The following is a 13,759-nucleotide window of genomic DNA, read 5'->3' as shown; positions in this document are numbered from 1 at the left end:
CTTTCAAGTGCTTGAAATTGCTCGGAAACTGGAGATGTATGGCATCAGATTTCACCTTGCATCTGACCGTGAGGGCACCAAAATTAATCTAGCTGTTTCACACATGGGTGTGCTGGTATTCCAGGTAAGGTGGGGGGGGGGTGGACTGGGTACGTGTGTCTGTCTTCCCATTAGCATGTCTTGGGAGTAAGAGTCTCATTTTAACTTCAGGTGTCTCTGATGATTTTAAAACTTAGCACATTTTTATGGTCAAGGGAGTGTCACTTAAGCCCCCAAAATATTGTTTGGTGCAGTTTGCCTTTGTTGGTGCAGAGAGAAGAGCAACAAACAACAAAACCAACAGTGACACCAAAGTAGAAGGTTTTTTGTTTTCTGTTTGAAAGTTATGTATGTGTTCAGAGAAAATCATCAATTCCTTTGGTACAGCCCTGGAACAGATCCGTAATCCTGGAATTTTGGTTCAGTTTCCCTTGTTTTAATATTACAGTTTTAATGTTACAGCTGGGATAACATTGCTCTTAGTGTATACAAATGCTGTTTCGTTGAAGTGATTGGACCAATTAGAATTACTATTTTTGTCATATTAAATAAGCGACTTGATGATCAGAGTTCTGTTTATGAATGCAATCGTATTATTTTCCTCCCCTCAAAACACACAGGCAGCTGACCTGCTGTAATATTTCCATTTGGGCACTCATTTTCTGTTCATTTTGTGTCTTACCTGTTCTTTTGTTACTGCGGGGCAGCTTCTCTTTGGAGATCCATCAGCCACTGCAGTCCTGCAGTTCCTCTTGGTCCTCCCCAGTGGCCTCTCAGCCCCTGAGGTTTCCATCATTTCAGCTCGTTTGGGTCTTTCTCTTGAAGTGCCATTTTTCGCCTCCCTTTGCTTATAGAGGGTGACAGGAGAAATGTTGCGGTAGCGAGTGCTGACGGGGTCCTTCCCTGAGGCTTTGCGAGTCAGTGGTGCCAGGAGGGGAGGGCTGATATAGGGCAGCAGGGTGAAGGCAGAGCCTGGTTTTAGCCCGGTTTTAGCCAAATAAGCAGGCTCGTGAGCAATAGAGTTTGGCAGGATTCCTCGCGCCTGTGGCAAGTACTCCTCCGTATATTGTACTGCCAAATTAGAAAAATCGGCTTGGAGGAGTGTGTCTAGAGTTCTGTCCAGAGGAAAAGGAAAGCATGTTAAATAAAAGGAAACCCTCATCTTGCTCATACCATAAAGTATCCTGAATATTGAGATGTTCTTTTCCCATCTGGTTTTCTAGGTTTTCATTCAGTTTTCTAGTGTCTGCGCAGAGACAGACAGACGTCGCACACTTGTAGCTATCCCTGTACTGGAAGATAAAATTGTTTTAGGGAATATTGTCACCAGAAATAAAATTCCAACAGAATGGGGGTGGTGGGTGTGTACATGCACATGTCTGTATGCCCGCAACAGAATTTTGTTTGCTGCTCTTACTGCTGAAACTGTTGCCAACTTTTAACTGTTACCATTTTAATTCAGGGTAATACGAAAATCAATACCTTCAACTGGTCGAAGGTCCGTAAACTAAGCTTCAAGAGGAAAAGATTCCTTATTAAGCTCCACCCAGAGGTCTGTGTAAGTTTTACTGTAATAGTAGGCTGGTCACTGTTGAAAAAAATATGTATACTTAATTTTATTATGAAAAATTCTAGAGTTTGTAATTTTATAAAACAACTTCAATGGAGTAGGCTTGGTTTCATCATTCAAGTAAAAATCTTTCCTTTGTCACCCCATGTCTGTCATCTTAGATTTTTAGATTTTGTGTTATCAGCCTCAGCTTATCCTTGACGTAGGCATACACATGTGTAAATGTAAGACAGAAAAAAAAAATAAAACCAAGTATTTGGTGCATCCTGTCTCAGTACATTTACTCTGAAAAAAAGTTCCATTTAACATTTCCCTTGGGTATAAATGGAGGTTAACGCTCTCATGAACACTCTGATCCATTATCGTCAAAATGAACTAAGTTAACTTAAGCATTGAAATAGTGAATCTCTGCTGTTGAGGTATAAGTGTGTTAGGGAGTGCTTTTGGCTGTAGCTCCTTAGAAAACCACTGTAGTACACTGCTGATACAAATGGTGATTGCTTTATATGACTGTTTCCTCCTGGAACTTGTTGAATATGAGCTGCTCAAATGAAAACTCCGGTAGAGAGTCCCTTGATTCAAATGAGAGTAACCTGGTAAACCTCAGGAAAGAATAGATGGCTGAGATTATATTGTTGGAGCTTAATTTTAAGGACTGTGTGATTACTCTCGTTACAGCCTTATCTTTTCAGTATGTCTGTATAGCAGAAGTGTTATTTTTCATGCTTGGCTGATTTACACTAGATGTTTTTGCAGATGTCATCAAATTTCTTGTTGCTTCCACACTGGATGACAACGTAGGGTTGCATTAAAAAGGGGAAAAAAACCTGTTTGGACATACTATAGTTGTGTGTATCAAGGAAACCTGAAGCAGGACACACTGTCTGCATGTGTAGTAATGTGTCTCGCAAAGAGAACCTCAGAAATTTAATGTGATAACTGTACTCTGGCATATGCAGTATTTCCAGTCTCATCTAAACCTCAGGAAGTAAGACAAGCATCAGAACTTCTAAGGAAGAAGTATTTTTAAATTGCCACTATTTCACTTAAATATTTTAATTTCTTTCAAATTACTAACTTTATTATGCATATTTTTTTAAGGTGGATTATATTGAGCATGTTTCTAAAGTTAAGTGCATTCTAAGCATTTTTACAGTTTCAAGGTAAACAAATATTTTTGAAAGCTATTAAATGATTTAAACTGCATTTAAAATCACTTCCATTGCCTTAAGGCATATGAGAAGTGACTTAGCAAAATACTGCATCTGGAGTTCAGTCTTTTTGTTGGCACCTATTTGTACTCTCCTTTTCTCCTCCATTGCCATTTTATGTGCTACTTAGCTTTTGTGTTTTGTTCCCAGGGCCCGTATCAAGATACGTTGGAGTTTCTTTTGGGAAGTAGGGATGAGTGTAAAAACTTCTGGAAAATCTGTGTTGAATATCACACATTCTTTAGGCTCTTTGATCAGCCAAAACCAAAGGCTAAAGCAGTGTTCTTCACCAGAGGGTCATCATTCAGATACAGGTAGGGAGAAACAACAGATTTATTAAAGCTGAATTCCTTATATCTTAGAAAATGAGATCAAAAGGAAAAAGTGTTCTAAAGTCATTCCATCTGTAATTCTCATCCACTGCGTTTCATAATGTTTGTACTTTTGTGGGTTCACAGTGGACGAACACAGAAGCAACTAGTGGATTATATTAAGGACAGTGGGATGAAGAAAACCCCGTATGAAAGGTGAGTGCAAATACTTTTGTAAGGTGAAATGTAGTCGAGACGTTCACAGTGCCCTTGTTTCCTAAATTTCAGTGTTTCTAAATGATGCTTGGAGGCATGGTCATTTGCTGACCTCTCGGTTAATGAGGTCTATCTCAAATTTAAGGTAGCTGAACTAAATTTAAAAAAAAAATTATAATTTTGTGATAATGTAAAGAAGCTTAGGAAAGTTTCCGTATCGGATTTAAATGTCTGTGGACTATGTGTGACTTAGCCATCTAAAAGTTCAGTATGTTTCGAAGATTCACTGAAATTAGTGAGGACTTGTCTGTATGTCACTGTAGCTATGCAAGTAGCCAGTGGCAGAGCACATAACTGAACTTGGGATCTGCAAGTCTGACACTGTGACCTTAAATGCTCATTCATTTCTAAACATATAAATAAATAAATAAAGAATGTGCATTTGCATTATAAAATTGTCATTTACTTGCTTGACTATCCTGTCTACATCTGGGAAACTCTTCATAGTCTTTCATCTGAAAGATTATAGGAACTTAGTAGGAATTTTAAGAAGTTTGCATTAATCTAATATTAATAAATGTTTTTAATGTCTGGGACTCCAGTTGAGCTCCTTTCCTGTATGAAAGATTGATTTTCTAGTAAATTATTGACATGGAATGAATCTAACCATCAGTGTGATGCAGGATACCACTTTTTGGGGTGTAACATATAGAACTTTATATGCCATAAATTATATGGTTGACTGAATTGTAAGTTGTTTGTTAAATTGTTACAGATTAACTCATCCTGTTTTTGAAGCCATTCATTTGTAGATGTTTATACTGATGACGAAGAAGTTAAACTAAGTGTGCTATTTAGTCTAGTCTTCTGCCCCAAGTTGCTCTTGAGTTCTCCTTCAGTGGTATGAATGATCTGGATTTTGCTTTACTCCATTTTCTCTGCGTTTCTTACTCCTGCATTGTTTAATTTACAACTCTTGTGACTTTAAATCTTGAACTAGTTATTAACAAAACATGATAAAATACAGCTTGAGATGTTTCTGTTGTCTACGAGAATGGAAGTAGCTGAATGGGGAAGGGAGAAGGCTGACTCATGTCTTGGATACTCACAGGGTGCTCTCTGTTCTGCAGGAGGCACAGCAAAGCCAGAGCGTCCACTCGCGCTTTGAACACCGACGTGCCAAAACAGGTCAGTTCTGCAGCACTCTCGATATTGCAGTCCGGGAAGCTGACCACCAGCTTTCCGAGATGGTGGTGAAGGAGAGGTGATCTGAGTGAACTGTTTGTCTGGAATCGCTTTCACTGTTTGATCTTTGTCCCAGATGCAGTTTTTCTTCTTTTTGCAAGTGGTATCAGTTTTGATAATTGTAGCCAATGGAGTCTGAAGTGAGGAATATTTTCCTTTTGAGAGTTCAGCTCAACTGAAAAGAAAATGTGATACTTTCTAGCATGTTATTATTTCAGAGGATTAGTTTGTCTTCAGGTACTATCTAACTGCTTTCTGTGGAAGTCTTAAGTTCATTGTATAGACTCCTTCTACAATAAGTGGCAAGAAACAAGTGTCTCACCGAATGGGCTTGCTTTACATGCGAGACGTTAAGGAGGCATCACAGGATTTCGCTGTCGTTGTTTTGTGTTACTTTCCCTTGCGGATGCTTTTGCAGCAGAGGCTGTAAAATACATGGATTTAATTTTCCATCCAGAATTTGGGAAAAAAGATCGTGCCTCTTACTGGGGATGCTGCTTCTGTTTCTGTATGCAATGTTTTGTTTGCTGTAAAGTGGGCTCTTCTGAAGCATGTATTCCTTCTGCATCAGGAAGTGGATGTTGCATTTGTTTTTATATATTATAAAAACCTTTTTATGTGTTCTGTTTCTACTTTTTTTCCTCTTAGAGTATCCCATTCACTGAGGGCTTGAGAACCCCAGGGTCTCCTGCCTCAGCAGGTGCCCCCTTCCACTCAGTTCACTCATCGTCCACTCCTACTCCTGTCCTGCCCATCTTTGCAGAAACCAGCCCTTCCTCTTTGGACCCCCGAGCGCCATACACAAGGATTCCAGAGAAAACCACTGCAGCGCCAGCAGAAGAAGCGGGGAGGAAACTGATGCAGCAGCCTGGATCTCCCATGCTCCAAGGTGTTGGGTTTGGTAGTGTTGCAGGAAACTGTAGCCCTGCTTGTCCTGTTGTTGAGAGTGGTTGTGGTTTAGATTTAGATGTAGAGAAGAGTAGTAAGGAGAGCAGGGTTGCTGTTTGTAAAAATGACAATGATGAGGATGACTTTACCACAGGTGTTTTCGTTGCTGAACAAAAGCATCAGCATGGCAGTCGGGGTACCCCTCTCTTCACATTGACAAATTCACAGTTACAGGTGTCAGAAGAATTTATTGATGATGACCCGGCAGAAATTTCCTTTTTTGCTGGGGGCTCTGAGGCGTTTTCATATGTGTACAGTGGTTTAGAGTTAAAGGGCTCTGATTTTTCTAAGCATTTGTCAGAGTCACCTGGCTTAACTACAGATGCCCTTCAGCAAAATACGGTCTCTTCTCAGTCAAGCCCTGACAGGTACTCAACTGAAGCAGTAGATATGAATATGGAAGATGAGTTTGAATTTGAAGAAGGGAGCGATTTCAACGGCAATGAGAGACCTTCAGATACCTCAGAGCTGTTTGAGGTGAAGGCCCAAGCAAGTAGAATGCAAAGCCTCCTGAGCCCGTCCGAAACAAGTTCACTCATCAACAACCGTTCCGAGAGCAGCTCCCTCAATAATTTGCCACTGAACGGTACGTCCTCCCTGCATGCGTACAGCTCCGCCAACCATTCGGAGGCCAGTTCTATGGTGAACTTTCCTGCCTACTCGGTCCGCTCCGAGTCCAGCTCAGCCTTTCAGTTCACGGACATTATTGACCAGCTGGAACAGCTGAGCTATCCGCCTACCACCACGGAAGACTCCAGCAGCACAGACACGGACTCCTGGGACTCCGAAACTGCTGCGCCACTGGATGTAAACCTTTTCTTTAGTAACCCTTTTGCTCAAGCCACCGGTGAAAACTTTGCTTTTGACTTTCAGAATAATTTAAAAAATCTCACTCAAGAAGACTGGACAGAGAAGGCACATGTCAATTGATTGATTCTTGATTTTTGTGATGGATTCCTTTATGCTGTTCAGGCTTAGAAGTCAAAAGGGTGTGATGTCAGTCACTTTAAGCAAGAAAACTAATCCAGTGGCTGGATTTTAAATCACATAACATAGTTGATTTTTTTTTTTTTTTTCCCCATGTATCTCTTCAGTTTCCCTCAGAGAATCCTAGCTTTGGTGCTGCATTATATGCATCACACTGCATCCAGAATGTGTTATAATAGGCTACGATGTTTGCAAAATACTGCATTTAGGAAAAAACACTGATTTCAGAGAAGTTGAGTATCATCAGCTGGCTCATGCAGACGTCACAAATTACAGTATATTGAAGGATTTCTTTGGCTATAAACGTATCTGTAGGAGTCTGATATAATATGCTGTTCCTCCAATACCCGAATGCAACAGTCACTTTCGCACATGCTTGTTAACAAGCAGCCACATCCAGTAAATTAGCCATTTTCCTGTGCTGCAGTGAGAGTCCTCATTTTGGTTTTTTTTTATTTCCACAATCGAAAAAATGGACAATCTTCAAATCAGCTATGAAGGAAAGCTTTAAAATACCAACCTATGCAACATGTCTGTGGTGTACATCGAAGAATAAATAACCTACGTGGTAGTTTAGAAGAGGGAATGTGTACACAATCAAATGAAAATAGCAGTCGCCAAAACTTCTTGTGAAGATAATCATTGTATTTTCTGACTTCAAAGTGCCTTCAGCAGTCCAGCAACAAACAAGTACCTTTCTGCTTTGCGGCAGTTTGGAGATATATGCATAGACTATAAAAGCACTTAATCCCCATTGCATTTTGTCTCACCTTCTTTTTCTTTATTTAATCACTCTGCGTAAAAATGTTTACAAATTAATTCATAAAAGTGTCCTTTATCTGTGGAAGACAGGTGGTGGTAAACCCAGTGATAGCTTTAACTTTTTCTTTAAAATATGAGCTGTGTTCAGAAAAATACTGTGATCTTTCTCAGAAATTGAGATGTTAGGAGGAGTGAATACTGTAGACAACAGTTAGAGCTTCACTGCTTTTATAAATTTCTTTAGTCAGGTGACTTTGACGTGAGACTTTGATCTGTAAGTTTGAAAGCGTAATTGAAAAGACAGTTACTGAACTGGTCACATCTAGTTTAGCAGCATTTATTGCTGTGATCTTTCTCAGAAATTGAGATGTTAGGAGGAGTGAATACTGTAGACAACAGTTAGAGCTTCACTGCTTTTATAAATTTCTTTAGTCAGGTGACTTTGACGTGAGACTTTGATCTGTAAGTTTGAAAGCGTAATTGAAAAGACAGTTAACTGAACTGATCACATCTAGTTTAGCAACATTTATTGAGGTGAAACAGTAAAAGTTGCGAAAAGTCCTTCCTGTCTGCCAACCTGATGGATTGGGGGGGTGAAATTCTGAGCTTCACCTCGTAGTAGCCTTTTTTAGAGTATTTTGCTTTTGTACAAGCAAGAGTGTGAAATGCATAACACCTGACTGAAACCTTGTGATGGAAAGCGTCATCTCCTTCAGCCATTTGGTTTTGGGGTTCCCTCTTGCCCAGTTTTGAGTCCTTGGCAGTTTCCAGAAGGAGAGAGTGCAGTACTAGTTCAATCAACGCCTCCAAAATAAGCAGCGTACAGTTACAAGCATAACTTTATGCTCGATATTATTCATATCAATTTTCTTAAATGTGGTCTTGATACATCATTAAAAGACCTTCGTTCTTTACTCAAACATTTTAAAAATACTATTATTTCTCAAAATTCTGATAATTAAAACGTCAAGGGAATTCCTCTCAAGGTATGGTAGAACACGAGGAGGTAAAACCTCCTTTAGTCACCCATTTCTTCTAGTTTAGTTTTTACCAAGGTATGATTATTCTTCACAGCACTTGCTTTTATGTTGTAGTTACTGTGTTTGAGGGGAATCACTGTTGTTCCGTGGGAAACCTGTCGCCTTTGCTAGTGGCACAGAAAATCAAAGCGCATTTAGAACAAAGTATTAGTTTGGACCTACGGGAATGTACAGCAGATTGACTGCTCTTTTTCGTTTATAAATGCTATATGGTTTTTTTTTTTCCTTCTGTTGAATGTGTGTTCTGGCTCTTTGTGTGAGTTTATTCATACCTGTGGAGATGGTGTCGTGGATGTGTAATGTGACATTTCTAAATAGGCACTTGGAGGAAGTCTTCAGTTGTGTCCAGAGCTGGTACCTTTAAGTAGGTTTTTAGGCGGTTTGTCTGATTTCCTTCCCACAACTAACTACATTATGTAACTTAAAAAAGAAAAAGAAAAACAACAGAAAAAAGACTTCTGTCTGCAAACTCTCTTACAGGTGGTAGAGTCAGAGACAAATACGTAGATAAAGATTTAGAGGAAGGCTGTTAATTTCTTTGATCTTTTTAAAAAAGAATCAGGATTCAGGTATTTACATATAAGCATGTCTGCCTCCATTTCATGTTCCATGCCTCAATCACAAGCATTCTCTCTAAAGGTTTTAGAATTGCTTAGTATAGGAATAAATCCAACTAAATTCTTTAGGTTTTCAAAAGATCTTAGGAAAAAGCTGCCTGTTTTTTCAATAAACACTCTTGGCAATCCTAAGAGAAGGCTTGCCGATACGTTTTCTTGCAACGCAGTTAATTTGAAAAGGCATCTTCAACGTTTTTCTTCTTGTATTTTGCAAATGTGCAGATCTTTTATTGGCAATTTTAAACCTCAGGGACTTTTAAAAAAAAAAAAAGTAATGAGAGTCTTAATGCAATGCCCCTTTTGTTTTCTAAAGGAATGGGAGTGACTAGGATCTCAGTCCTTTAGCTTAGAGCGAGATGTGTGGAGCCACAGGTGAGGACAGGGTGGTGGGGTGGGGGAGCGTTGACCCAGGTACGGAGCTGTCCAGATGAAGGTTTTAGTTATGGGTGTCACCAGGAACACTGACCTTCGCATCATCTGACTCCTCTGTATACCTGGATTTGGGATGCTTGCGCAAAGACAATGCTGGTCAGCACCTGCAAGCTGATGTCCCTTGCCAGGATTGCACACCGCGGTGTACTGGCAGGTTGTGTGAGAGTTCAGTGCTGCTGCTGGTGCCCCTGCCGCCTGTAGTAGTATCTGTGCTGTTGCTAATTGATAGCATATAGCTGTTTTGGTTTCTGTCTGGGCTTTTCTGATTTTCAAAGCTATATGGCTTCTGAGGATGTAGTTGCATGCTTAGTTCCGTTTTATTCATGGTTTCCCAGATAGGCACAAAAGAGGAGAAAATTTAGTGCGTAAGTAGAGTTTTTATTATATCAAGAAAGCTGTGAGAAAAGGTTCTTCATCATTTCCTCCAGAGGGATAAGTTCAGGTTCACTTTCCAGTAGAGATGGAGAGAAAAACAGCCTTTGAGGGAACGGGACGGCTCAGTGCTTCACGGTGAACTCGAGCACCAATTGTGAGTTATGTTAGTGCATTAGAGCCATCCTTTTTGCCCCCAGCTGTCTCCTGAGGTGGCAGGAGAAGGTGAGAGAAGGAAGGGCTTTCCCTTCTCTGTCCGTATCGTTTGTCTTTGGGTAGCATAAGAGAATTGGTGAACTGTGGTTATGTCCCGAGTACCAGCGATGCTGCTAAGCTTTCAGTGTTACTCCTTGCGGTTTGTTTTGTTTTGTTTTTACAGTGTTGATGCTACTAAAACTTGGTTCGCGGTACTGATTTCTGGTTTTTTTCCTGAGCACACAAGTTTTCTTTTCACGAAGGTGAGTAGTATGCTGGCAGGTGTGGAATTGGTGCCAGCCACCTAACCGAGAGAGCTGGGACCCTTGCAGACCCCGAGCAGCGAAAGCTGCTGCGGGAATCGCATGGCATGAAAAAGGGGGGAGATTACATAGGAAAAATCAGAAGATCTTTGTCGAGTACCCAATGCATGCTCACCTTGAGAAGAAAGCATTTGAGGAGCTGTGTAGGAGCAGATGAAAGCCTAGGTGCAGACCTTCACTTGTCTGTGGCAGGTGAGCGGTCGTCCTCTCCTCGCTCCGACACTGTCACTTCTGCAGGTACGTTCTTTCACGTTTGCTTTCTGCCCCCATCTGTGGGAGGCTGGGGTGGGACGTATATAGGTACTTATATTTCTAGCCAACATACAGGTTTTAGTGCCGTGTTTTTCCGGTACAGAGAACCGCTGGGGTTTCCAGGTTTGTTCTCCTGCTCCAGACTGCATCCACCAGCTGGTGCAGTGGTAGCTCAGTGAAGGGATCATGCCAGAGCCATCGCTCCTGCTCCTCAATGAAATAGGGCTGTTTTCCATCCTTCCACTTCTCTGTTTTCCTATTTTAGCAAATACATGCAGCCGTAGAAAGCGTGTCAATATTGTGGCTTTTCAGTATGATTTAGGCTGATGGGTTTAGCTCAGTTGTGGTACTCAACTTGTACGTTGCAGCGTGACTAAAAGACACCAAGAAGTGCGTGTCTTGAGTGGGTAATTTAATCTGCACCTGTAGTCCTGTATATGTATATTTACAACCATTCTACGCTTAAACACATTTATTAAATGTAAAGCACTACATCAGAACATTTTTGATCTTCGTGTAGGCAGTTAGTGGAACTCTTAATTTGCACAAAACACGGGTCATAGAATATTCTCTGATCTATCCACCACCCAGTTAAACATTGGTAAACTTTACTAGCCTGTGTTATCTATTGTGTGTAGACTTTGTAATTTTAAAGTACTCATTCATTATTCAAGTAATACATCCTGTATATTGCCCAGGACTCAACATATTTTATTTTAGGATGGAATAGGGCAATATATTGATCTGCTTTCAACTTTCACTTTAATTTCCAGTGAATTTCAGAGTTCCTGGATAATACCAAGTATTGATCTCCTTTTTCCTGTGTATATTTGTATTGTGGTCATAGGTGATTTTGTTTAAGGGATTTTTTTTTTTTTTTTGGTTGGTGACTTGGTTTTGGTTTGGTGTTGGTTTTTTTGTTTGTTTGTTTTGGTGGTGGTAGTTTTTGTTTACTTGCAAATCTTGATAAGGGCAAGATTTCGTGGAGACACTAATAAAAGTCATTATAATTTTATGATTTTGGGTGCAAACCTGTCGGTAAGTCATTCCCATTATTGTCATTTTGCAAAAAGTTCTAAGCCATAATTATCCAGTACTGATTGAATGAATGAGTATACAATACAATTTTCATTGTAGTCCTTTAGCTGTCATTACCTGTGGTTTTTAGTAGTAGATCTTACATTGCACTTGTCACAAATGCTATGTGTATATGTATGGGTATACGTATACACTCTCTGTATGAATATGGGGAGACTTTACAGTTCCAAACATGTTTCTTAAAATCCATTTAATTTATTATCTGCTCGTGGGCTATCATAGGATTACAGCATTGAGTGAGCTGTAGCTTTGCAGGTTTCAAATGTGGAGCATGGTTAATTGAACCTGGTTTGTGGGGAAGGTGTTGCTATAAATTTTCCAAAGTCACAATATTCTGCTGTTGTTCGAATGCGCGAGGCTCGTATGGCAGCCGAGAGCGCGGCTTGTGACAGCCCTGCAGATCGGCAAGAAACACGAAATGCCTGTTTATCAATACGTACAGGGATACGCGTGCCTTGGTTAGAGTGACTCCCTGGTTAAATAGGTGCTACTCTTTTCAGGAAAGGATTACATTAAGGAAACACAGACGGCTGGAATTTCGTAATTGATCTCTTGAACTTAATCTTTTATATGGTAAATGTGTTATTGAATTACATGTTGGGATTTTTAATATCTTTGTGTCTGTTCAGATTGCTGGTTATGAACCTACAGATTTGTACTAATTCATAATTTTAACTGTTTATGCAATAAAATAAGGAAAACTTTGATATAAATGACAACACGGGCTTTTTAGCTTTATTTTTCGTTACCCTTGTGTTTGAAATAGAATAAATATTTGTTCTCCTAGCCAAGGCATCTTAGAGTTTTATTATCAGATTTCTCCAGGCAGTTTTCCTCCTGTACACCTTTGTTGAAAGTAGAGCACAGCTGGGGCAACTATCAGTCTGTGGTTTTCAAACTACTGTTTTGTGCAGACCTTTTGATTGGGAAACAAATGAGACTAAAAGTTAGCTTTCATTATAGGAATTACGTTGATTGTGGAGATGTTTTCTTTTAAACTGGGAATGTCCCTCGAACTCTCTCCTGTATATTTGTTTTTATTGGAAGCCTGTTCTTTATTGTAAACATAGGGTATGGAGGCAATTGCATGTTTTCTAGGTTGGAAGTTCTCCTTCAGGAGTCTGACCAATGAATGGGTAAATCCTCTTTTCCTGGATCATATAAACATTTGCTTAAAAAAAGTTAGTAGTACTTGCATAAGTAAACTGAGCAGATTTCTTGGCTAGGTTGAATTGACAATTTTTTAAAATTATTCTCCGTATTATGTTTGCTGAATTATAGAACAATGAAAACACCCACTCCAAAAAACTTTGCTTTTCAGCAAAGAGGAATTATTGGGCGGAATTGACTCTGACTGCCTTTCGAACACCAGGAGATTTTATATTACTTTATTACAGGGTTTGAATTTGATTAACTTTGCTTTGATTGGTTTTGTTGCAAAGTTAAACCAATTTTACACAGACTTAAGGGAAATATGTACCTGTCATAAAGAAGCGATTTAGGTTGAAACCCTGACCGTTCATTTTGGCGATGCTGCAAACAGAGGTTTGTGCAAAGTCATAGTTTGAGCACAGACAGGTCAAAGCTATCAATACAGCATAAAGAGATTTCTGTTTAACACTGTGACAGTATAAAAGTTTACAATCTGCCGTCTATAACAACAGATACTATTCTTTCTTGCCCGCAAATAGCGTAGCCTTTACAAGGCGGGGGAGGGTGGCAAAATCGGGGTGGTTGTCTCAGATCTTGGATGTAACCATAAAACCGGGACCAATGTTAGGACTCTCCTACCGTATCACGTGTATGTGCAACTTCACAGGTACATACGGTTTCACTGGGGCACGTGCCAAGTGCTATAAGCATGTTCTAACGTTTAATGTGATCTGTACCCATTTGAGGATAAGAAAGAAAGAAATCTTTGAATTATCTAAGTGTCTTAGATAATTTTTTTTTAGGCTCTTAGATAATTTTTTTTCCCCAAGATTCTCTATCTCCCAACTATCCCTCATTATTTCAAAGGGAAGATTTGCAGGGGAAAAATGTATTAGTTGTGATATTTTGAAATAAGGAAGATTGGGGATATTCCAGGATTTCAGCTGTAGTACATTAGCTTGCAGAACACTTTCACTCCAGAAATAATA

At 39.7% G+C, this 13,759-nt stretch overlaps 1 protein-coding gene across 1 annotated transcript in view; it reads left to right on the top strand.

Annotated features, from left to right (window-relative positions):
• Positions 1 to 13,759, top strand: part of FARP2 (FERM, RhoGEF and pleckstrin domain protein 2) — a 77,231-nt gene that overhangs the window by 36,305 nt on the left and 27,167 nt on the right. Inside the window, 7 exon segments of the mRNA XM_009573377.1 lie at positions 1 to 124; positions 1,502 to 1,597; positions 2,971 to 3,134; positions 3,279 to 3,347; positions 4,478 to 4,535; positions 5,241 to 5,483; positions 6,176 to 6,182. Of these exon segments, the coding sequence (XP_009571672.1) occupies positions 1 to 124; positions 1,502 to 1,597; positions 2,971 to 3,134; positions 3,279 to 3,347; positions 4,478 to 4,535; positions 5,241 to 5,483; positions 6,176 to 6,182 (761 nt within the window).

This window comes from Fulmarus glacialis, unplaced genomic scaffold (genome assembly GCF_000690835.1).
Source record: "Fulmarus glacialis isolate BGI_N327 unplaced genomic scaffold, ASM69083v1 scaffold9142, whole genome shotgun sequence".
Classification (NCBI taxonomy): Eukaryota; Metazoa; Chordata; class Aves; order Procellariiformes; family Procellariidae; genus Fulmarus; species Fulmarus glacialis.
Note: the sequence above shows the minus strand (reverse complement) of the source record. Positions and strands in the feature narration are given on the sequence as shown.